This window comes from Pectinophora gossypiella, chromosome Z (genome assembly GCF_024362695.1).
Source record: "Pectinophora gossypiella chromosome Z, ilPecGoss1.1, whole genome shotgun sequence".
Classification (NCBI taxonomy): domain Eukaryota; kingdom Metazoa; phylum Arthropoda; class Insecta; order Lepidoptera; family Gelechiidae; genus Pectinophora; species Pectinophora gossypiella.
The window spans coordinates 18,567,299-18,584,572 of record NC_065433.1 but is presented as its reverse complement, the minus strand read 5'-3'; the positions used below and the strand labels follow the sequence as shown (position 1 = coordinate 18,584,572).

Below are 17,274 nucleotides of genomic sequence, written 5' to 3'. Positions count from 1 at the left end.
CTTGTATGGAAAATTAATTAATTCAAGTAAATGACACACGCCAGGTGGCCTGGACCGGAGAATGCAGTTGTCAGCGTGTTACTACGCCTTTTACACGGTAAGTTATTGTTACTTACTTCTTACTTACTGTTTTATTTTGTCTTGGTTTACTTATTTCTGTGTTTTAATAATTTCATGATTTTTACTAACTTAAAATTTTCAATTAGGTACATTTATCATTTAAAGTAAATTAAATATTAAATAAATTATGTCATTTATTTATGCGGTTAAATAAACATGTGTTTACTTTCGACGTTTAAAATTGCAGTCATATTTATTTGTTATATCTATTAAGATATACCTATTTGTTATATTTTGTATAAGTAAAAAGTTTAAACATGTTCTAAAAGTATTAATAAATACCTACTAACATTTTTGTATTTACGTTTCTAGTGTTTTACTTGTAACGTTAACTGCTTTGGAATAATTATACAATGTAGGTATCTTCTTGAACTTCAAATAATATCTCCACGAACACGCTAGAGCATCGTGGTGGAGTATGCTCCATACCCTCACCGGTTGTGTGGGACGTATATAGGATATTTAGTTCTGATTACGTTTTTCATAATTTCAAATACTTAAGCTGTTTCGATATTATTTTGCATATCGCGGAACTATGGTAAATATGAGAATCGGGGTCAGTTTTTGAATAAACATTCTTAAGTTATGAGTCAAAAGTCATTCACTCGAACCAGTTTGCGTACACGTAAGTTCCCATTTTGCCGCCAAAAGATTGACAGTAAAATTTTATCGCACTGAGAAAGTATTCATTAATCGCATTCATGTTTAGGTTTGTTTATTATTTTTGTACGAGAACATACAAAATTTAAATAACAATTCAAAGAGTACTTTTAATTACAAAGCTCTACGGTGTAAAGTTCAAACCCTGGGTCGTGAACTTTGGCCCGTAACAGCAGATAAAGCACCAAAAACATTACGTAACAACAAAATTCACATCTAGTTATTACAATTGTTATTGTCTGTTATAGCAATGTAGGCCTATGCAATTTTATCGCGATTAACTTCATCATCTTTCTCTTAACGATCAACTTCAAGCACGTAAGAAAACATAATTATTATTGTTAACGTATTTTTCGAAAATAAAACTTACGTAACATTGACGAAGATAGGTTGTAGTACTACGCAGCTTCGCCAGGTTTTTTTGGGTTTCACAAAATTTTGATTTAATCGTAATAAACTAAACTTAAATTCCAATCTCATTCACATTGTTTCACGCTACACATTCAGAGTTCATTTTTTATCAAGAAACATTGGATGTAAAGAAAAAACGCATCTAGATAAATTGCACAAATACATAACCAGCTAGAAAGTGATAAGAGAATGACAAATGACACCGGCATTTGTTTAGGTTGATGTGGAGTTTCTAGTCGCCAATGTGGGATAGGGTTAGTGAAGTGGAAATTAAGATCCGTGTGGAAGCCAGCTGTCGGTCAGTACCACCATGTATGATACGACCTGCATTGGGTTATTTTACTACGTTTCCGTTTTTATTTCATCATCGTCATCCAACACGTATATACAGAAGACAATTGCCAGCTAACCAGCAAATTGGAGCGAACACAATCCGAATGATATGCGCACTGAAAAAGCTTTTCACCGTTTTTTCCTTCCTCCGTACAGCAAAGAAGTCGTACTTCAACAAGAATAGTAGCCATAAATGCGATGTAAGAGGATCTCACAACTGTAATTATGAGCATGGAACATGATAATATACCGTCTCGAGCACATCGCTTTGTGTTATCCACACAGGCTCTGCGAAATCATTTTTTGTAACTGGCCAAGCGAAACCACTGATTTATGCTAGCGATACCAATTACCTGAAAACTTCTGAGATTTAATTGAGATTGCAGCCATTCTAGGAATATAATAAATACAGGCTGTTAGTGACATCGTAACAGATACTGAGTGGAATGATTGTGACCATGATTCTGAGTTAATATCAGTGGAATCTTCCAAACACCCTGTATAACTTTTCTTTTGTATTTTATTTTCTGGCCCCCAGATCTATTGAATGCTGCAAATAAGAATATATTTGACATAGGCACTTTTATTATTATAATTGTGGTTAGGAAAGCTACACATACTGCAATTCATATGAAAACAAAGCCTAAATAATATATACCTAGTCAAAGCATAATACTTGTCAATAGCGGCTAAGTCCTTAGAAAAGGCAAATAAGAATATTGACCATATCGCACGTGCTTATAAAGCAAGTTTACACTTTCGATTAGAGAAAATGGTTGCGCCCAATAATTTCACGATTGTCGCCGACGTAACCGGCTAATGATGCCAGCTTTACAATTACACGTTAATTAATTTACTCAATGATTCGATTATAGATTCGTTTGTAAACAGTTTCATTTTCTGCTATACTCATGCTTTCATTTGTATTAGGTATAAGTAAACATGAATACAGAAACAAAAACCTGTAGACTCCGTCCTTATTTGAAATTATCTGAAACTTTTATATCGATTTCGGTTACAGAACTTTATGACATCCGGTACCTACTTAGTCAGATCATGTTTCTCTCCCATAAAATTTGTCTTGTACGTCAATTCCGTACTATTCCACTGCTGAAAAAAAAACTAAAGCCCCGTTTGTTAAGTTTCACATAATCAGCTATTTAAATATAAATGCCTTGTATCATACTTATCACAGCTTGTCACATACACATACTTTTTGTCGTTTGCAAACAAACCGTTACCGGAAGAATCATTATTACAATTATTCTCTGTTACATTATCTGTCGAACAATAATAGCGATTCAATGAACTTTTTTTGTAGTTCGCACGCAATTATGTAAGTTTTTAACTACATGGAAAAATGTGTAATTATGGGAAAACTGAAGATTAACAGTAAATAGCAGGATTGTATTGAATAATGTGCAGTCGCTGGATGCAGATATGCCTAGCCAGTGTTTAAGCACTATCAGATTTAAACAGTTAACTTTTTTGGAATATAGATACAGCTATTGTTAAAGAAATTAATTATCATAACTATAGATCTAGCGATGGGAATATCAAAGTAGTTGGGTAAAAACCGTATCTTCGTCTACCTACTAAATAGTATACACCAAAGTATACACCATTAACACATGTTTATGAAATACGATGTTCGTGCATCACCCAACAGGGTCCACATAATATCAGCGTCGTGGTTCACGCCGCGACTTGTGCTGAGTGAGGCCCTTTTATCTCAGGACGTCCACCACCACCTTATGGTCATTTCGACAAACATCCGTCTTGCTTTTTTGTAATTGTTTTAGTGGAAATTTGATATGATGTTGTTGTCTTTTTTTGTGTGTGGCGTCCTTTTATAATAAACTTTTTCTATTCTATTCTATTCTAAATGAAGTACTTGTTCTCTTTTGAAACGTAAGAATTCATAATACGCTTCTTTCGTACGTCTATTAAAATTACTAATTGACACCAGAATGACTCTCGCGAACATGATCCAAATCCTGATCCTATCGTTCATTATCAAACACATTAAGTAGTGCTCACATCTCACAACTAGAATCGATCACTTCTCGTGGCTATCAAACTATAAAACGTTATAAATCGATGAAACAAGTTTCTATAAGAATTTTGGAAAAAATCATACATAGCAATTATTATTTACTGTTATCTAACACAGCCATCAAACTTAGTCGAACTCATAATGTTTAAAATGTATTTGCTGAGAATATAACTATAATTATACGTAATAATTAGCTGCCTAATCATTAATATACTTAGTGCTTCATAATAACAACTTATTAAATACTTTATTAAGCGCAGCACGGTACCCAAACAAAAAATATTTCTGCCTAACACCCTATGTCGTATTACACTAGAAAAACACTTTGTGCAGGCGTCTTTGCAGGCGTCTTGACAGTAATATTATTCTTAAGTACTTACACGCAACTGATACGTTACAATTCGTATTTATGAATAGTGCATGCAAAATAAATCCATTAAGCGTAGCGAGACATTGTCATGATAACGTGGAAATCTGTAAGATTTATTGCCACATGATTCAAGCAAAAAAGTGGCTATGACATACGGACAAACAGACAGATATGACGAATCTATAAGGGTTCAGTTTTTTGCCATTTGGCTACAGAACCCTAAAAACATTACAATTGATTCCAGAGAAAATACATCACATTCACAGTTTCGGATAGCTAAGATTTTATACTAGTCATATGTTTACCACAAGGTTGCGTCTTAGGACTTCTTCTTTACCTGCCACAACAAACAAGTACCTATGATTAAATTAGTGAGTTGTATATTCCGACTGACATAATTACAGATGGTGTAATAACGTTTGTATGGAGTACTCATTATAATGAAACGGCCTAATGCCAAGTCCTTTTAGAACTGAATGTAACTTAAGAAGATTAAATGAATGTAGCTTTGTCAACGTTGTAAAATGCTTTTTCGCATTCAATTTAACGGTTTCAGTCATTAGTGATATAACTGTTGCGGTTGCAACAGAGGTCGCTGATCTTCAAGTGGAAGTTATTTGCATTGAGAGGAAATATATTAACTTTGTATTTTATAAACATCCTATTCCTGTTTGTACAGACTCCGATTAGTGAAGTGATGATTCAAAAAAGGAATGTGGTTGTAACCTTTTGTAATCTTAGCCTCAAAATTTTTGTTGCTTTAACCGACGAAGGACCACGATGTTAGCGAGCGAAATCAAAGATGACCAACTCAGTATTAACGTATAATAAAGAGTAAAAGATCACAAAAATAATAATAATGTAAAAAACCTAACTTACACCCCCGTTGCTAAGCGCCATATAATCAACAATACCTAGGCAACGGGGGTTGCCAGATCTGACGCCAACAGACGGTTTTTGTTAGTATCTTCCTTCTTTAAAGCTTTATCTGTAAATAGTCCTACTTTCTCGCTTTTCTTTTCTTTCTCTGTGATTACAAGACATCAGTGTACTCTCTAGGTTGACATAGCACACGGAACAGTTAGAACAATAGTATTCTCATTAAAAATCAGCATATACAGTTAACCTTCACCTTCACCTGCCCAGCATTTGTTTGTATTCAATAACCACATGGTATTATGACCCAAGAGTATTAATTATCATATTAGCTGAGTGAAAGTAGTTACGTGATTAGACATCTATGAATAGAAATGTTTATTTATACCAAACTAGTTGTATATTATGTTTGGATTTCACAGAGTTTTTATTTCTTGCCAGGCTTTACATGTGTTATTATTTCACTCCGACCACCATAAACCAATAAACTACAACAGATCATATATTTTCTTTATCGACGGAAAACCCTCCGGCGGCAGGGGTCTACTTCTCAAACAGTCTATTTCTCATTTTGACTACTTTTCGTGGAGACAACTTCGCAAATCGCCTACTTATCAAACAGTCTATTTCGCAATCCGCCTACTCTCAAAGAGACCACTTCGCAAACTACCTACTTGTCAAAGAACGAACAAAGTACTGATAAATAGAAAATTATTCATTACGTTTTGTATTATATTATTTTTATTAACCAAACAAACTTAAAATGAAATTAAACTTAAATTGTAATGTAATAACAAAGAAAAACTTAAAAACACTAATTAAATTTTAATCGCATATAAACAGTTTTTTGTAAATATTCTATAATTGTTATTTCGTTAGCTTCTAATTGGCACACGTGTTTTTCTAATTTTTGATCAAATTGTATATCACAGTTCTTGCGGTTTTTTTTCAAAGGGTGGAACAAACATCTTTGAATTTGAAAATCGAAATGTTTTCCCTCTTATTTGTCATTAAAGGAAAATAAATGAAGGATATATCAAAAATAAAGTGGCCAGTAATTTCCTCTAGCAAGGAGGTAACGAATGTGCATTCTATTGCTATTATGTTATTAACTGTCCGAAGATGACATTAAAGAAAAAAGTAGTCACTTTGCGAAGTAGTTCAATTGAAAAGTAGGCGGAATGCGAAACAGACTGTTTGCTAAGTAGGCAGTTAGCGAAGTAGTCAAACAGAGAAGTGGGTAATGATGCGAAATAGACAGTTTTAGAAGTAGACCACTGGCGCCGGAGGGACGGAAAAATATTTGACTATATGAAAGTACCCTAGCCTACTACTGTTAATAAAATCAAATTCAAACTTTTTTGTGTTCATTAAAATTTGTAACTCGCACCTAGACTATTCCACAGTCTCACATGCAATTAACCATCATCTTCTAACAAGAAATTGCTGATTAGCACATTATCATCATACTGGGTACCTACTGGCAAGAGATGCGTTACATTTACTTTCTTCGTCAATTACAGTGTGCAAAAACACGCACTCTCCAGACACAGTCGTAATCTCGACACAAAAAACGAGGAATGCGCGTTATGTACGAGACTCAGCTCTTGTTTTATCTCATACGATTTGATTCGTAACGTGGACACAGATCCACTGTGAAATAAAGCTACGAAAATACTCCAAATAACAAAAAAAAACGCTCTTGTCATTGGAAAAGCCTTTGAAAGCTCTTAGCAGTTTTCTTAAAATTTAGAAAAGATTAAAAGTAATAGATAAAGACCAAAACACAAAAACTAATAAAGCTTAGTTTTTTTATGTAAATGATGACACACTTAATTATTTTCCCATATAAAACCGTACTTTTACACAGCTTTCATTATGTTTTGTCAGGTAATAAATAATATAAATTATTTTAAACATGTTCCAGATAAGCGTAGCAGCGTCATGTGTACAATCAGTGAGCCAACCTCAAGAGTTAGCAGACAGACGACATGGGCGACACCTAGACAGAAGAGACGCATCAATAATAATAGATAACTTCCCACTGGATGATATGTTAAGCAACAATCCAAACGTAATTTACAGAAAAATATCAAAACTAAGATATCGCGCTCCAAGACCTAAATATAGATTGACAAGACAGAAATACGTACCAGTGAAAGTAAAATCAACCAAAAGTCCTGCCAAGAAGTATAAAGTTAAGAAAGTGAAACCCAAATTTGGACCCAACAATAAAAAACGTTCACCAAAACCTAGGTTCGCAAGGCCTAATAATAATAAGTACTCCAAAAACAAACCAAGATACGAAAACTCACATCAATCTCCACATATTGCGAAAAACTTACCTCCAAAGCATTTCCACAACACAGCTCAACAGCCAGCTGGCTTCGGGGAGCCGCCTTCGGACTTCAGACCACATAATATGTTTAATCTCAATCACGCAGAACCCCCAGTTGATTCATACGGTGCTCCTTTGAAAGCTAGTATTCAAGATCCATACCCGATGGTGGCCGATTTAACAGAGTTTGACAGTCATGACAATGTTAATAGTAAAAGAAACACGGGGATAAATTTAGGCAATTGGCGAGACGTTCCACAATCCGACAGTATATTTAGTTTTTCACATCATTACAAAACTTTTGTGAAACCCGGTACTAACGGTAAACCTCCACCTAGGGATATAATGGACAGCTTACACCATTTCAATGGTCATGAGCAAGATTTCTCAAGTTGGCAGAATAAACATATTGATAGTAAAGTTACATACCTCGACCAAAATCTACTTAAGCCTGAAGTTAGCGTCTTTGACTATGATCTTGAAAACTCAGATCACAACTTGAACAGTTACTCTGATGTCTATAGATATACAGATCTTAATAGTAAACCACACTACATACAACAGACAAAGAAGAAACCCGAATTTCTTGGAGATATTCATAAATTAATAAATAAGCCATGGAGGCATCCGCCTGTTAATAACAATGATGACCAAATATTGGTTGGAGGTCAATATGCCGAACCGCCAGGAAAGTATGTAGCAAAGTTCCAGCCAAGCGCGCCGATGTACCAAGATGACGACGACAGCTTCAGCCCAGGAAGTTATTTAATTCCCGATTTCTCGACCACTATCTCACCCTACGTCAACTACAAAAACAGCAATATGGCATTCAGCCCCCAAAATCTGAATGACGCATTTAGTATAGTAGATAAATGATACCCTAATTTTAAAACTATTTTGTGTCTTAACGCGAATCTCGGTACAAACTATTTATTCATCATAATAAGAAATCATAAAAAGGCAGAATTAATGTTTGTAATACTTACATCTGAAACTGCATATTTAATAATAGTATTTATCTTTTTATTAGAGATAGGTAAATAGATAAGTATACTGTATTACTTTAAATGATGTCTTAGAATTTAAGCTATTGTTCAACTACCTACTAGCAGTTACGTTTATTTTTTTATTTAGTTAGTTTATTTTCAATTGTGTACTAATTTATTTAAATTGTATCTATAATTTTCATTGCTCAGATTATCGTTAATATTGTGAACTACGTATTCGAAGAACACTACTCGTCGATGGAATCTCGATAGAAAGTTACTGAAGATAAAGCAATATATGTAGTGGGTGATATCGCGCTTATCTCAGTGCCTGCTATATGACGAGCAACCCGACGATACATTTTAATCTCGCATTGTACTTTATTATTATGCTCCTAAATATCAAAGCTTTTCAAAGTCCAATAAAAGCTAAAATAATGGTCATAGATATATTTGGATGTCCACAGCAAAAAGGGTCATTGCCACCAAGTTTAATATTTGTTTTCGCTGGTACCTGGTTTCTTAAATGTGGGAACATTTTAATACAGTTAAAACCTCGAGGTTTAGTTGAAGAAAATCACAATATCAGAACATGATTTTTCAGAAAAGTGCTTACGAGGTTTTCGAGGTTACAATATGTTTTATTTTTATGCGTTAACCAAGCGGAAACATTTTGACCTTTTGTGCATTAAACTTTTGAAATATACGTCGAGCACGTGTTTCGCTGCGATAAAGTTATTCCAGTGGCATTTCTTCTATTTATAGACGTGTGAAAATAAAAAAATGTGTTAGTGTAGACACAAACTCGTTATCAGTAAATTAATTTCATCTATTATCATCAACACATCAACATTAAATTGTTAAGATCACCTCTGCCCATGTTAATTTGTATTCTTCTTAAATTGCTCCTAAGTTTAAGTAATATAAATAAATAATATAATATTAGATGAAAGTAAACGATATTTTATTCTTACCCCATTGTAATTTCTACAAATTATTATTCAGATACATTAAATCGGATTACTTGTAGCAAAAAAAGAGCAAATGTACGTACTTAACATACTCATAATGACTCCCCTGATCCAAAAGTAATCAAATTATTTAATAACTACATGTTTTAGAAAGGAGTTATAATTAGTATGGCAGTGTATTTTAAAAAAATCCTAAGGAGTTTTCTGAAGCGGAGCGGAGATATGCAGGAATGGACCAATCACTGCGAGGTAGGTATACAGAGCCTTCTCTTGCCCTAGTGCACACGTGACTATAATATGATAAGCTCCCAAATGCGCTGTCACAGGTTATCAATAAAACCTACCTTACAGAAGCCGTTTTGACAATATATTGAGCAATAAGTGTCCTTTTTCGTAACTGGTTAGAAATGATAATTAATTACGAAAATATAAAAAAAAGTCTTCTTTGATAACTGGTTATCAAACAGCGAAGAAAAAATTCTTTTTTCATAACTAGTTATGAAACTTTGGTTACGAACGTGGACGAAGGGTAGCCAACGGCAGTAACCAATTGAATTTCGGTCCCAAGATACATTACCAAAAATTGTATTATGTAAGTAGTATAAACTTTATATTGTACGTGTTGTTGTATGGTGTAAATTTTGGAATCGACGAATTTGTTTGGCAGAGGAAACTAAATCTAAAGAAATAAAAAACAAGGGTATTTAACATCTAACACTATATTATCAGAAGCTTATACGATGTTTTATCAAAAGCTTATTCGACGACAGCACGTCTTAATACACCATATTACAAAACTAAGTAAATCAAATTAATCTAAAATATACATAATATCCATTATCCACACATTACAGATAACATATATTTAAATCGAAATAACTAAACAGTCGTGACACCCTTGTTATATCCGTATAATGCCAAATGTTTCCTTTAGTACAAGCGATAAAATGTTACATAAAATAGGTTTTCAGAATAGATGAAAATTCACAAACACCATGAAGAGGTACAGAAAGTTGATTCCGAGAACTATACATCTGACTTTTATAAGTCGTGTTAATTCATACTTTCCTTATAGAAGTAATCATCGTCGCCTATTAGACTTTGCCAGCATCAAGGCGGTTTGACTGTTAACATCTTTTCTCTTCCTGGCGTTGCCGCAAGCAGCGCGGGCCGCCTCGCACGCGCAGTGAGCTGCCTGCTTCGTTGTCGCACAGTCGGCGCAGGCGCATTGCAGTTTATGTTGCAGTTCAGCTAGTCTCGCTTTAGCTTTAGCCAGATTCTGACAATCCAATTGAAGTCCCATCTTTGCCTTTTCCAGGACGCAATGCGCTGTCTTCTCTAGCTGGCTGGCAAGCTGCGTAGCTTGCATCATTAATTTGTGCTGTAAAAAAATAAAATGTTGTTAAAGCTACTGATAACAATCTGAATATTTTATTGGTATGCAGAAAAATATTTACATTATAATGATTACGTTGATAACTTCGTCTCGTTAGTAAAAATCTCTGAGCAGTCCAAAGAACTAAAAATTAATTGGAGCTGCAGAAAGCTCCTATAGAAGGATGTGGGTCACGTGACATGTACAATGGAAGTGTAAAGTAATAGGTTCTCCAATTGTAGGTTATTTTATGGATTGTGAAATAAATGTATGTATGTATAATGTATTATATTTGTCAGTAAATTTGTTAATATTTCCGCTTCGTTAACTTTGTATTGGGACATAACGCATTCATTTGACCCTACCTAGCATACCTACTGATATTTTCTTTGTGATCATACGATACATCGCTCTACCCGTTTTAGTAAGGGTTTCATTTTAGTCGGGTTTTTATATTATATATGCAAATTGTACTGAAACAAACTGATATAACAATTCGTTAGTTCTTAAATCAAAAAATAAAACGAATATTTATGATCTAATACTATATTATCAGAAGCTTATACGATGTTATATCAAAAGCTTATACGACGACATCACGTCTTAACACACCAAATCACAAAACTAAGTAAATGAAATTAATCTAAAATATCCATTGTATTCATAATCCACACATTACAGATAAAGATATATTTAACTCGAAATCGCTAACAGGAATGACAACAGAAAAATAATGGAATGCTGCCAAATTTATTGGATTTAAAAACGTCCTTATTGGTTATTGGTTATTGGTTATTATATTACTCTACACTAACCACAGAATAAATTTCTCACCGAAAAATATGTAAGTACCAAAATTTTAACAAGTAAATGCAGTGATGTGATGAATTTACGCTGTGGTGAGTGTAAAATAACTTAGGTAAATGACTGTTCACAAGTAGGCATAAAAATGGCGCAGTATGACCAGTAGTGTTTGAAAAATATTAAGCAATGTTTAAATCCATACTTTCCTTATAAAAGTTATCATCGTTTACTATTAGGTTTCAGGAGCATTAGTGCCTTCTGGGCGTTCACGTCTTTTCTCTTCCTAGCGTTGCCGCACGCAGCACGCGCTGCCTCGCACGCGCAATGCGCCGCCTGTTTCGTTGCGGCGCAGTCCGCGCAGGCGCACTGCAACTTGTGTTGCAATTGAGCTAATCTTGCCTTTGCTTCTGCTAGATTATGACATTTCTCTTGAAGTCCTATCTTTGCTTTCTCTAGGACGCAGTGTGTAGTCTTCTCTAGTTGTGACGCTAGTTGCGTCGCTCGTAACATTAATTTGTGCTGAAAAAAAAACAGGTATTTAAATAGGTTGAAGTAGATAATCAAATAAATATAACGTAAGCAGACAAGTAATATTTACACTGTAAAGGCTTGCTTTGATGCATTTAGTATTCGAAAGTAGATAAATGAAGTCCATTATCTTAATAAAATTTAAATTTTCTTTGAGTTTCAACGCGATTTTAAGGTTTCCATCAAATAATTATATTTAAGTATATTTTTCTGTTAAATCATTTACTTTTACCACTATTATTTTTAAATCACGATTTTAGAGATGTGCATTTAAAGATAAAATCAATTTATGGCGGAACTAAATTCTAAACTCAAAACCGAACTAAAAAAACAAGAAGCACGTAATAAAAACGACATAAATATATACATATATCGCATCTGTAGCTTTCTTATAGTAAGTTCCCTTTCAGTTTCAAATTTATTTTTCCAAACAGGGGGGAGCTATCCACTCATTTTGATATAATACCAGAATATTGGACTCTTGAGAGAAAAGGAAGAAGAAGATAGTACTGATGGAGATTCCTGGGATTTAAAATGTGGAAAGATTCATCTACAAAGCAATACTGCAGTTGACATTTGCGCATATTAAAGCGCGCCATGTCAACAAACGTCGAATAGCAATACTGATTTTTTTAGATGAATTGCTTCTATGTGGCCGTTAAACCCCTCCCTAGCAGTTCAGCGTAATTCCCCTTAAGTCCTAGTCCTTGTCTCTTTTATATCTGTACGCAGCCTACACCCAACTAAGTCAAATCATCATAACATTTTCTATGTGAATATAAATCGTGTTAGACTTTCTGTCCGAAATTATCCACAACAGCTTAGAACTTTTATAACGAATCTATTGATAAAACTATGCATCATCATGCACCTAGATTTGAATGTGTCTACACTCATCGGGATCCCCTGTCTGGGAGACATAAGAGTGATGCAGAGAATTAGATCTGGATTTGTTCTACTGAATTATGCTGAAAACAGAATTTGTTCCGTTAAAAAAACGGAAATACAAAGTTTTCTAACCGACCTCCAGCCAGCGGGATATTTACCAAAGTTAAGTCTGATGAAGTATAAATTGGTATTAACTTTTAGATCTGTATTTATTCTGTTCAACAAAACAAAAAAAAAATACTTCTGACATCCTTACTTCAGCTACAATCAAGCTGCAATGAAACCTCCAGTCAGCGGACTTTTTCTCTCACAGCTTCAATTTGTACCTGATACATAGTTTTGTTTTATATTCTACCCACATATCTTTCAAATTCTATACTTTTTAATTTAAGCACTAGATGTACGAATAGGTAATTTAAGTGAAATTATAGTCGTAAATAGTTCAATTTTTATTAATTTAGTGTAAAAGTTACAAAAGAATGTCATTGAGAGAAAAAGTCCGCTGACTGGAGGTATCATTGCAGCTTGATTGTAGCTGAAGTAAGGATGTCAGAAGTATTTTTCTTGTTTTGTTGAACAGAATAAATACAGATCTAAAAGTTAATACCAATTTATACTTCATCAGACTTAACTTTGATAAATATGCCGCTGGCTGGAGGTCGGTTAGAAAACTTTGTATATCCGTTTTTTTAACTGAACAAATTCTGTTTCCAGCATAATTCAGTAGAACAAATCCAGATCTAATTCTCTGCATCACTCTTATGTCTCCCAGACAGGGGATCCCGCTGAGTGTAGACAGATTAGATTTGAAAAACGCGTAGTACTAATAAAACTGTTTCCTTATACAACCATTATGTTTTTTAACAGAAAATGGGCTGAAATAACATTTAAGTTGCGATGCAAATACAAAGAAATCTTATAATCTAACTCTTTAGCAGTTTCAGGTGGAGAATCAGTTGCTAACTGAGAAACTATAACATATTACTTTCCTGGGGAGCACTCACTTATCAGAAAGTGATATTTTGAACATATAGATAATAAGCAAGCACAATAATTTATGTATTTTTTGACTGATGGATGAAAATGTAACCAATTATCACTTTATTTACTTGGCTATGTTTTACCGTTCTTGGACCTTTAAACTAATGAGATTAGTGAAAATGAAAATGAAAGGGCTACGAGAAGTTGCACCTATGAAAATTTCATTATTTTTAGTAAAATCGTGTTTCATAACCATATTCCTTTTTTGTCATTGCGTAACTGACTGCTCTTGTAATTTAACCCGTATTTTTTTTCTGATACATTAACTTTATGTTCGATTTTATTTTTTAAACTTCAATTATATTGTAAAAAAATTGACCGAAATGTTCAGCTGATTGCACTAAAAACTATTGATGGAAAATATTGTGTATAGGCTATAAAATCTTTTCAACTACATACTTAGAGCAGAATCTGAACTTTGAACAAACACTAGATCTAAGAAAAACAAAAACAAATATGTTCTAATACTATATTTCAGAAGCTGCCATGTTCCATGTTCTATCAAAAGCTTATTCGACGACCAGCACGCCTTAACACACCACATACACAAAACTAAGTAAAACTATTAATCTAAAATATCCACCATATTTATCCATACATTAGAAATAACGATTATCTAGCTAAAAATCCCTACAGTCACGACAACGGGAGTATATCAAAATTGTCCACATTAGACAAGATGAAACGTATTAAATATTCTTAGGTGACATATCCTTATAGAAGAAATCATCGTCTTATTTTAGATTCCAGTAGCGTCATTGCATTCGGAGTGTTCACATCTTTTCTCTTCCTAGCGTTGCCGCATGCAGCACGAGCCGCTTCGCACGCACAATGCGCCGCCTGCTTTGTTGCGGCGCAATCCGCGCAGGCGCACTGCAGCTTGTGTTGCAAGTGGGCTAATCGCGCTCTGGCTTCGGCCAAATTGTGACATTTCTCTTGCAGACCAATCTTTGTCTTTTCGAGGACGCAAAGAGCAGTCTTCTCTAGTTGGCTAGCTAGCTGTGTCGCTTGCATCATTAATTTGTGCTGCAAAAAAGATGATGCAGTTAATAGACTGATGAATATCTAAAATATATTGGTAAGCAGATAAATGATATTTACATTATACCGATTATGTTGATCGACTTCGTTTCGTAAGTACCCATGTAAAGAACCATGTTTCAAGTCATCCACAACGGGAACAAAAAGATAGCAACTTCCAGAAAGCGCGCGCATTCTTTAGCAAATTATTGACAGTTAAAAGTGACAACACACGCGCTATCTAGTTGCAGTCATGAAATGTCGCAAAAATTTATTAAATATGACTAACAAAACCGAACTACATATTCACAATTATCCACCATTCAATGAGACAATTTAGCTATTTCTTTTTTCCAGTACACAAACATGTTATAATTGAAGGCGTACACGTTCTATACATCACTTGAGCACACGATAGGACTCCAGCTGCCAATATAAAAGTATAAAGCGACATACAAATCATTTTGAATATATATTACGACTGTTTCAATTATAATTTTCCACTTTTCGCTTCCAATGATCTTGGACTCGAGCCACTCGTAGAGACTTGTCACTCGATCAGAACCTAAAAAAGAAAGCCAAGTTTTACGAAGTGCTGTGTTAGCTCTTCAACAATTACTACCAAAATCAATTGTAAAAATGTGTAAGCGGATATGGTAGTAACAGTAATAGAGTTTAACATTTTACACAACTTCGTAAAACTTTGCTTCGTATCTCTGATCGGGTAGAAATTGTTGAAGATCGCCTATAAATTGACGTCAATATAAATAAAGTTGTGTTGTGTCTTTGTACATGTCGAAGTTGATACAATCGTAGCTTTTCTACGCGACACTTATTTTTTTTATAACACCTTATTAATAATAGAAGCTACAATGAAGTGCCTGACAAAATTCTAAGAAATTGAACGAATCAGAACTAAAATTTTGCAACTGACTTAAAAATAAGTAATGTGTAACTTATTCGTAACTATATTCTAAAAGGATTCACCTGATGAATAATAATTGAAGATGAAGGAAATTCGATGATTCATCGAAGAGTTCTTTAGTAGAGCATACCTGAGCAGTTGCCTGCTGCGCGGCTTGTATGGCAGCATTCACAGTCCCTTGCTGCTGGTGCACAGCCGCTGTATCCTCTGCAACCACGGCCTCCGCCTCCTTCACTTCTTGTTGTAGCTGTTCCACAACTGCCTGCTTGCCAGCGAGAGCAGCTTCAGCAGCTTTCGCAGCTTGCAGTGCTTTCTCCGCAAGTTGGGTTTTTACCTGAAAAGTAATTATATCAAATCTGTTAATTTAGCTAAGAAACTTATAATTATGTCAACTAGAATAAATTGCCATTAAATAATTTGACAACTGTCATTTTTTTCAATTTAGAATGATAAAATTATTATGTACCATATGCGCCGCCTGCGCCCCGGCAGCGTTCTGAGCGGCTTGTGCAGCTTTCGCTTCAGCTGCTGCTTTCTGTGCTATACTTGTCGCACACTTCCCTTTGTTGCAATCCCGCTGAGTTTCCCGTACTCTGTTCTCCTTATTCTGTTGCACTTGCTGGCCCAGCTGTGCTAGCGCCGACTGCTTCTCCGCCGTTCGCTTCTCTGGGAACCCCCACACTGACACAGCTGTCAGCAACAAAAACGCCCAAACTTTCATTTATACACACGTTGGTGACCTACGTCTCTACAGCGGCAACTTTAAATTGCCATTTAGTAACTAATAGACTACATTAAGTAATAATAATAATATTTTCTTTATCGAATGGTGGACATAAAATTTGGCCCAAAAATTATTGCACGCAAACAAATCACTATCTGATGATCTGACGTTTAACAAGCCACGTCTTTCTAAATTAGAAAAATTAGAGAAAAAATAAATAATTTTCAAAAGTAGTTTGAAGAGAATAATAACTTTTCAAGAACAAGAACTTCTTGGATGTAAAAAGCAAATCAACTAAAGTTTAGGTCATCTTGCTACGTGTGCCGGCAAATAGAGTAGCCCGTCTAGACATGACTCATGTCGGGGCTATTTACTCATATCAGGAAGTAGTAACCGGAACCCACGGTTTAACACGGTTTAATCACATAATCAGCCTATAATGTCCTAACCAAACTAGGGATCACAACGTATTTTTGTGGTACGTCCCCACTAGGATTCGAACCCAGGACCTACGGATCGTGAGCCCAACGCTCAACCACAGGTCCACGGAGGCCGTTTTAATAATATAAAACATAATAAACATCAATGATCATAACTATCAAAGTGTAACTATGTTACCTACTGAATAAAGATATTTTTGAATTTGAATTTGAAATTGAATAACGATTAGAGAAGGTTCATCTCCAGCATAGGGATAACATAGGTATATGTCATCCGACAAAGTGGTCTAAATTATGAAGAGCAACTTGGATATTAGCTCCACAATTGAGTTTTATTACACATCATCATCATCATCATCACCAGCCCATAAACGTCCCCACTACTGGGGCACGGGCCTTCCCTATGGA

The 17,274-nt window shown here is 34.7% G+C and overlaps 2 protein-coding genes across 4 annotated transcripts; one reads left to right on the top strand and one right to left on the bottom strand.

Moving 5' to 3' along the window:
• Positions 1–8,079, top strand: LOC126379734 (uncharacterized). The gene is made up of 2 exons (XM_050028548.1): positions 1–97; positions 6,754–8,079. Exons 1-2 carry the CDS (start codon positions 62–64, stop codon positions 8,038–8,040), a joined length of 1,323 nt encoding a protein of 440 aa, XP_049884505.1. The 5' UTR covers positions 1–61; the 3' UTR covers positions 8,041–8,079.
• A 1,819-nt stretch (positions 8,080–9,898) lies between these two features.
• LOC126380585 (tol-Pal system protein TolA-like) lies at positions 9,899–16,725 on the bottom strand. 3 transcript variants are annotated; one of them, XM_050030111.1, is made up of 3 exons: positions 16,169–16,725; positions 15,833–16,036; positions 9,899–10,502 (listed from the first exon to the last, which is right to left on the bottom strand). In XM_050030111.1, the coding sequence occupies exons 1-3, from the start codon at positions 16,421–16,423 to the stop codon at positions 10,203–10,205; spliced, it is 759 nt and encodes a 252-aa protein (XP_049886068.1). In that variant the 5' UTR covers positions 16,424–16,725; the 3' UTR covers positions 9,899–10,202. The 3 variants fall into 3 exon arrangements, with proteins under 3 accessions (XP_049886068.1, XP_049886070.1, XP_049886069.1); XM_050030113.1 differs by lacking the exon at positions 9,899–10,502 and adding an exon at positions 11,288–11,819; XM_050030112.1 differs by lacking the exon at positions 9,899–10,502 and adding an exon at positions 14,297–14,783.
• Positions 16,726–17,274: the final 549 nt, after the last annotated feature.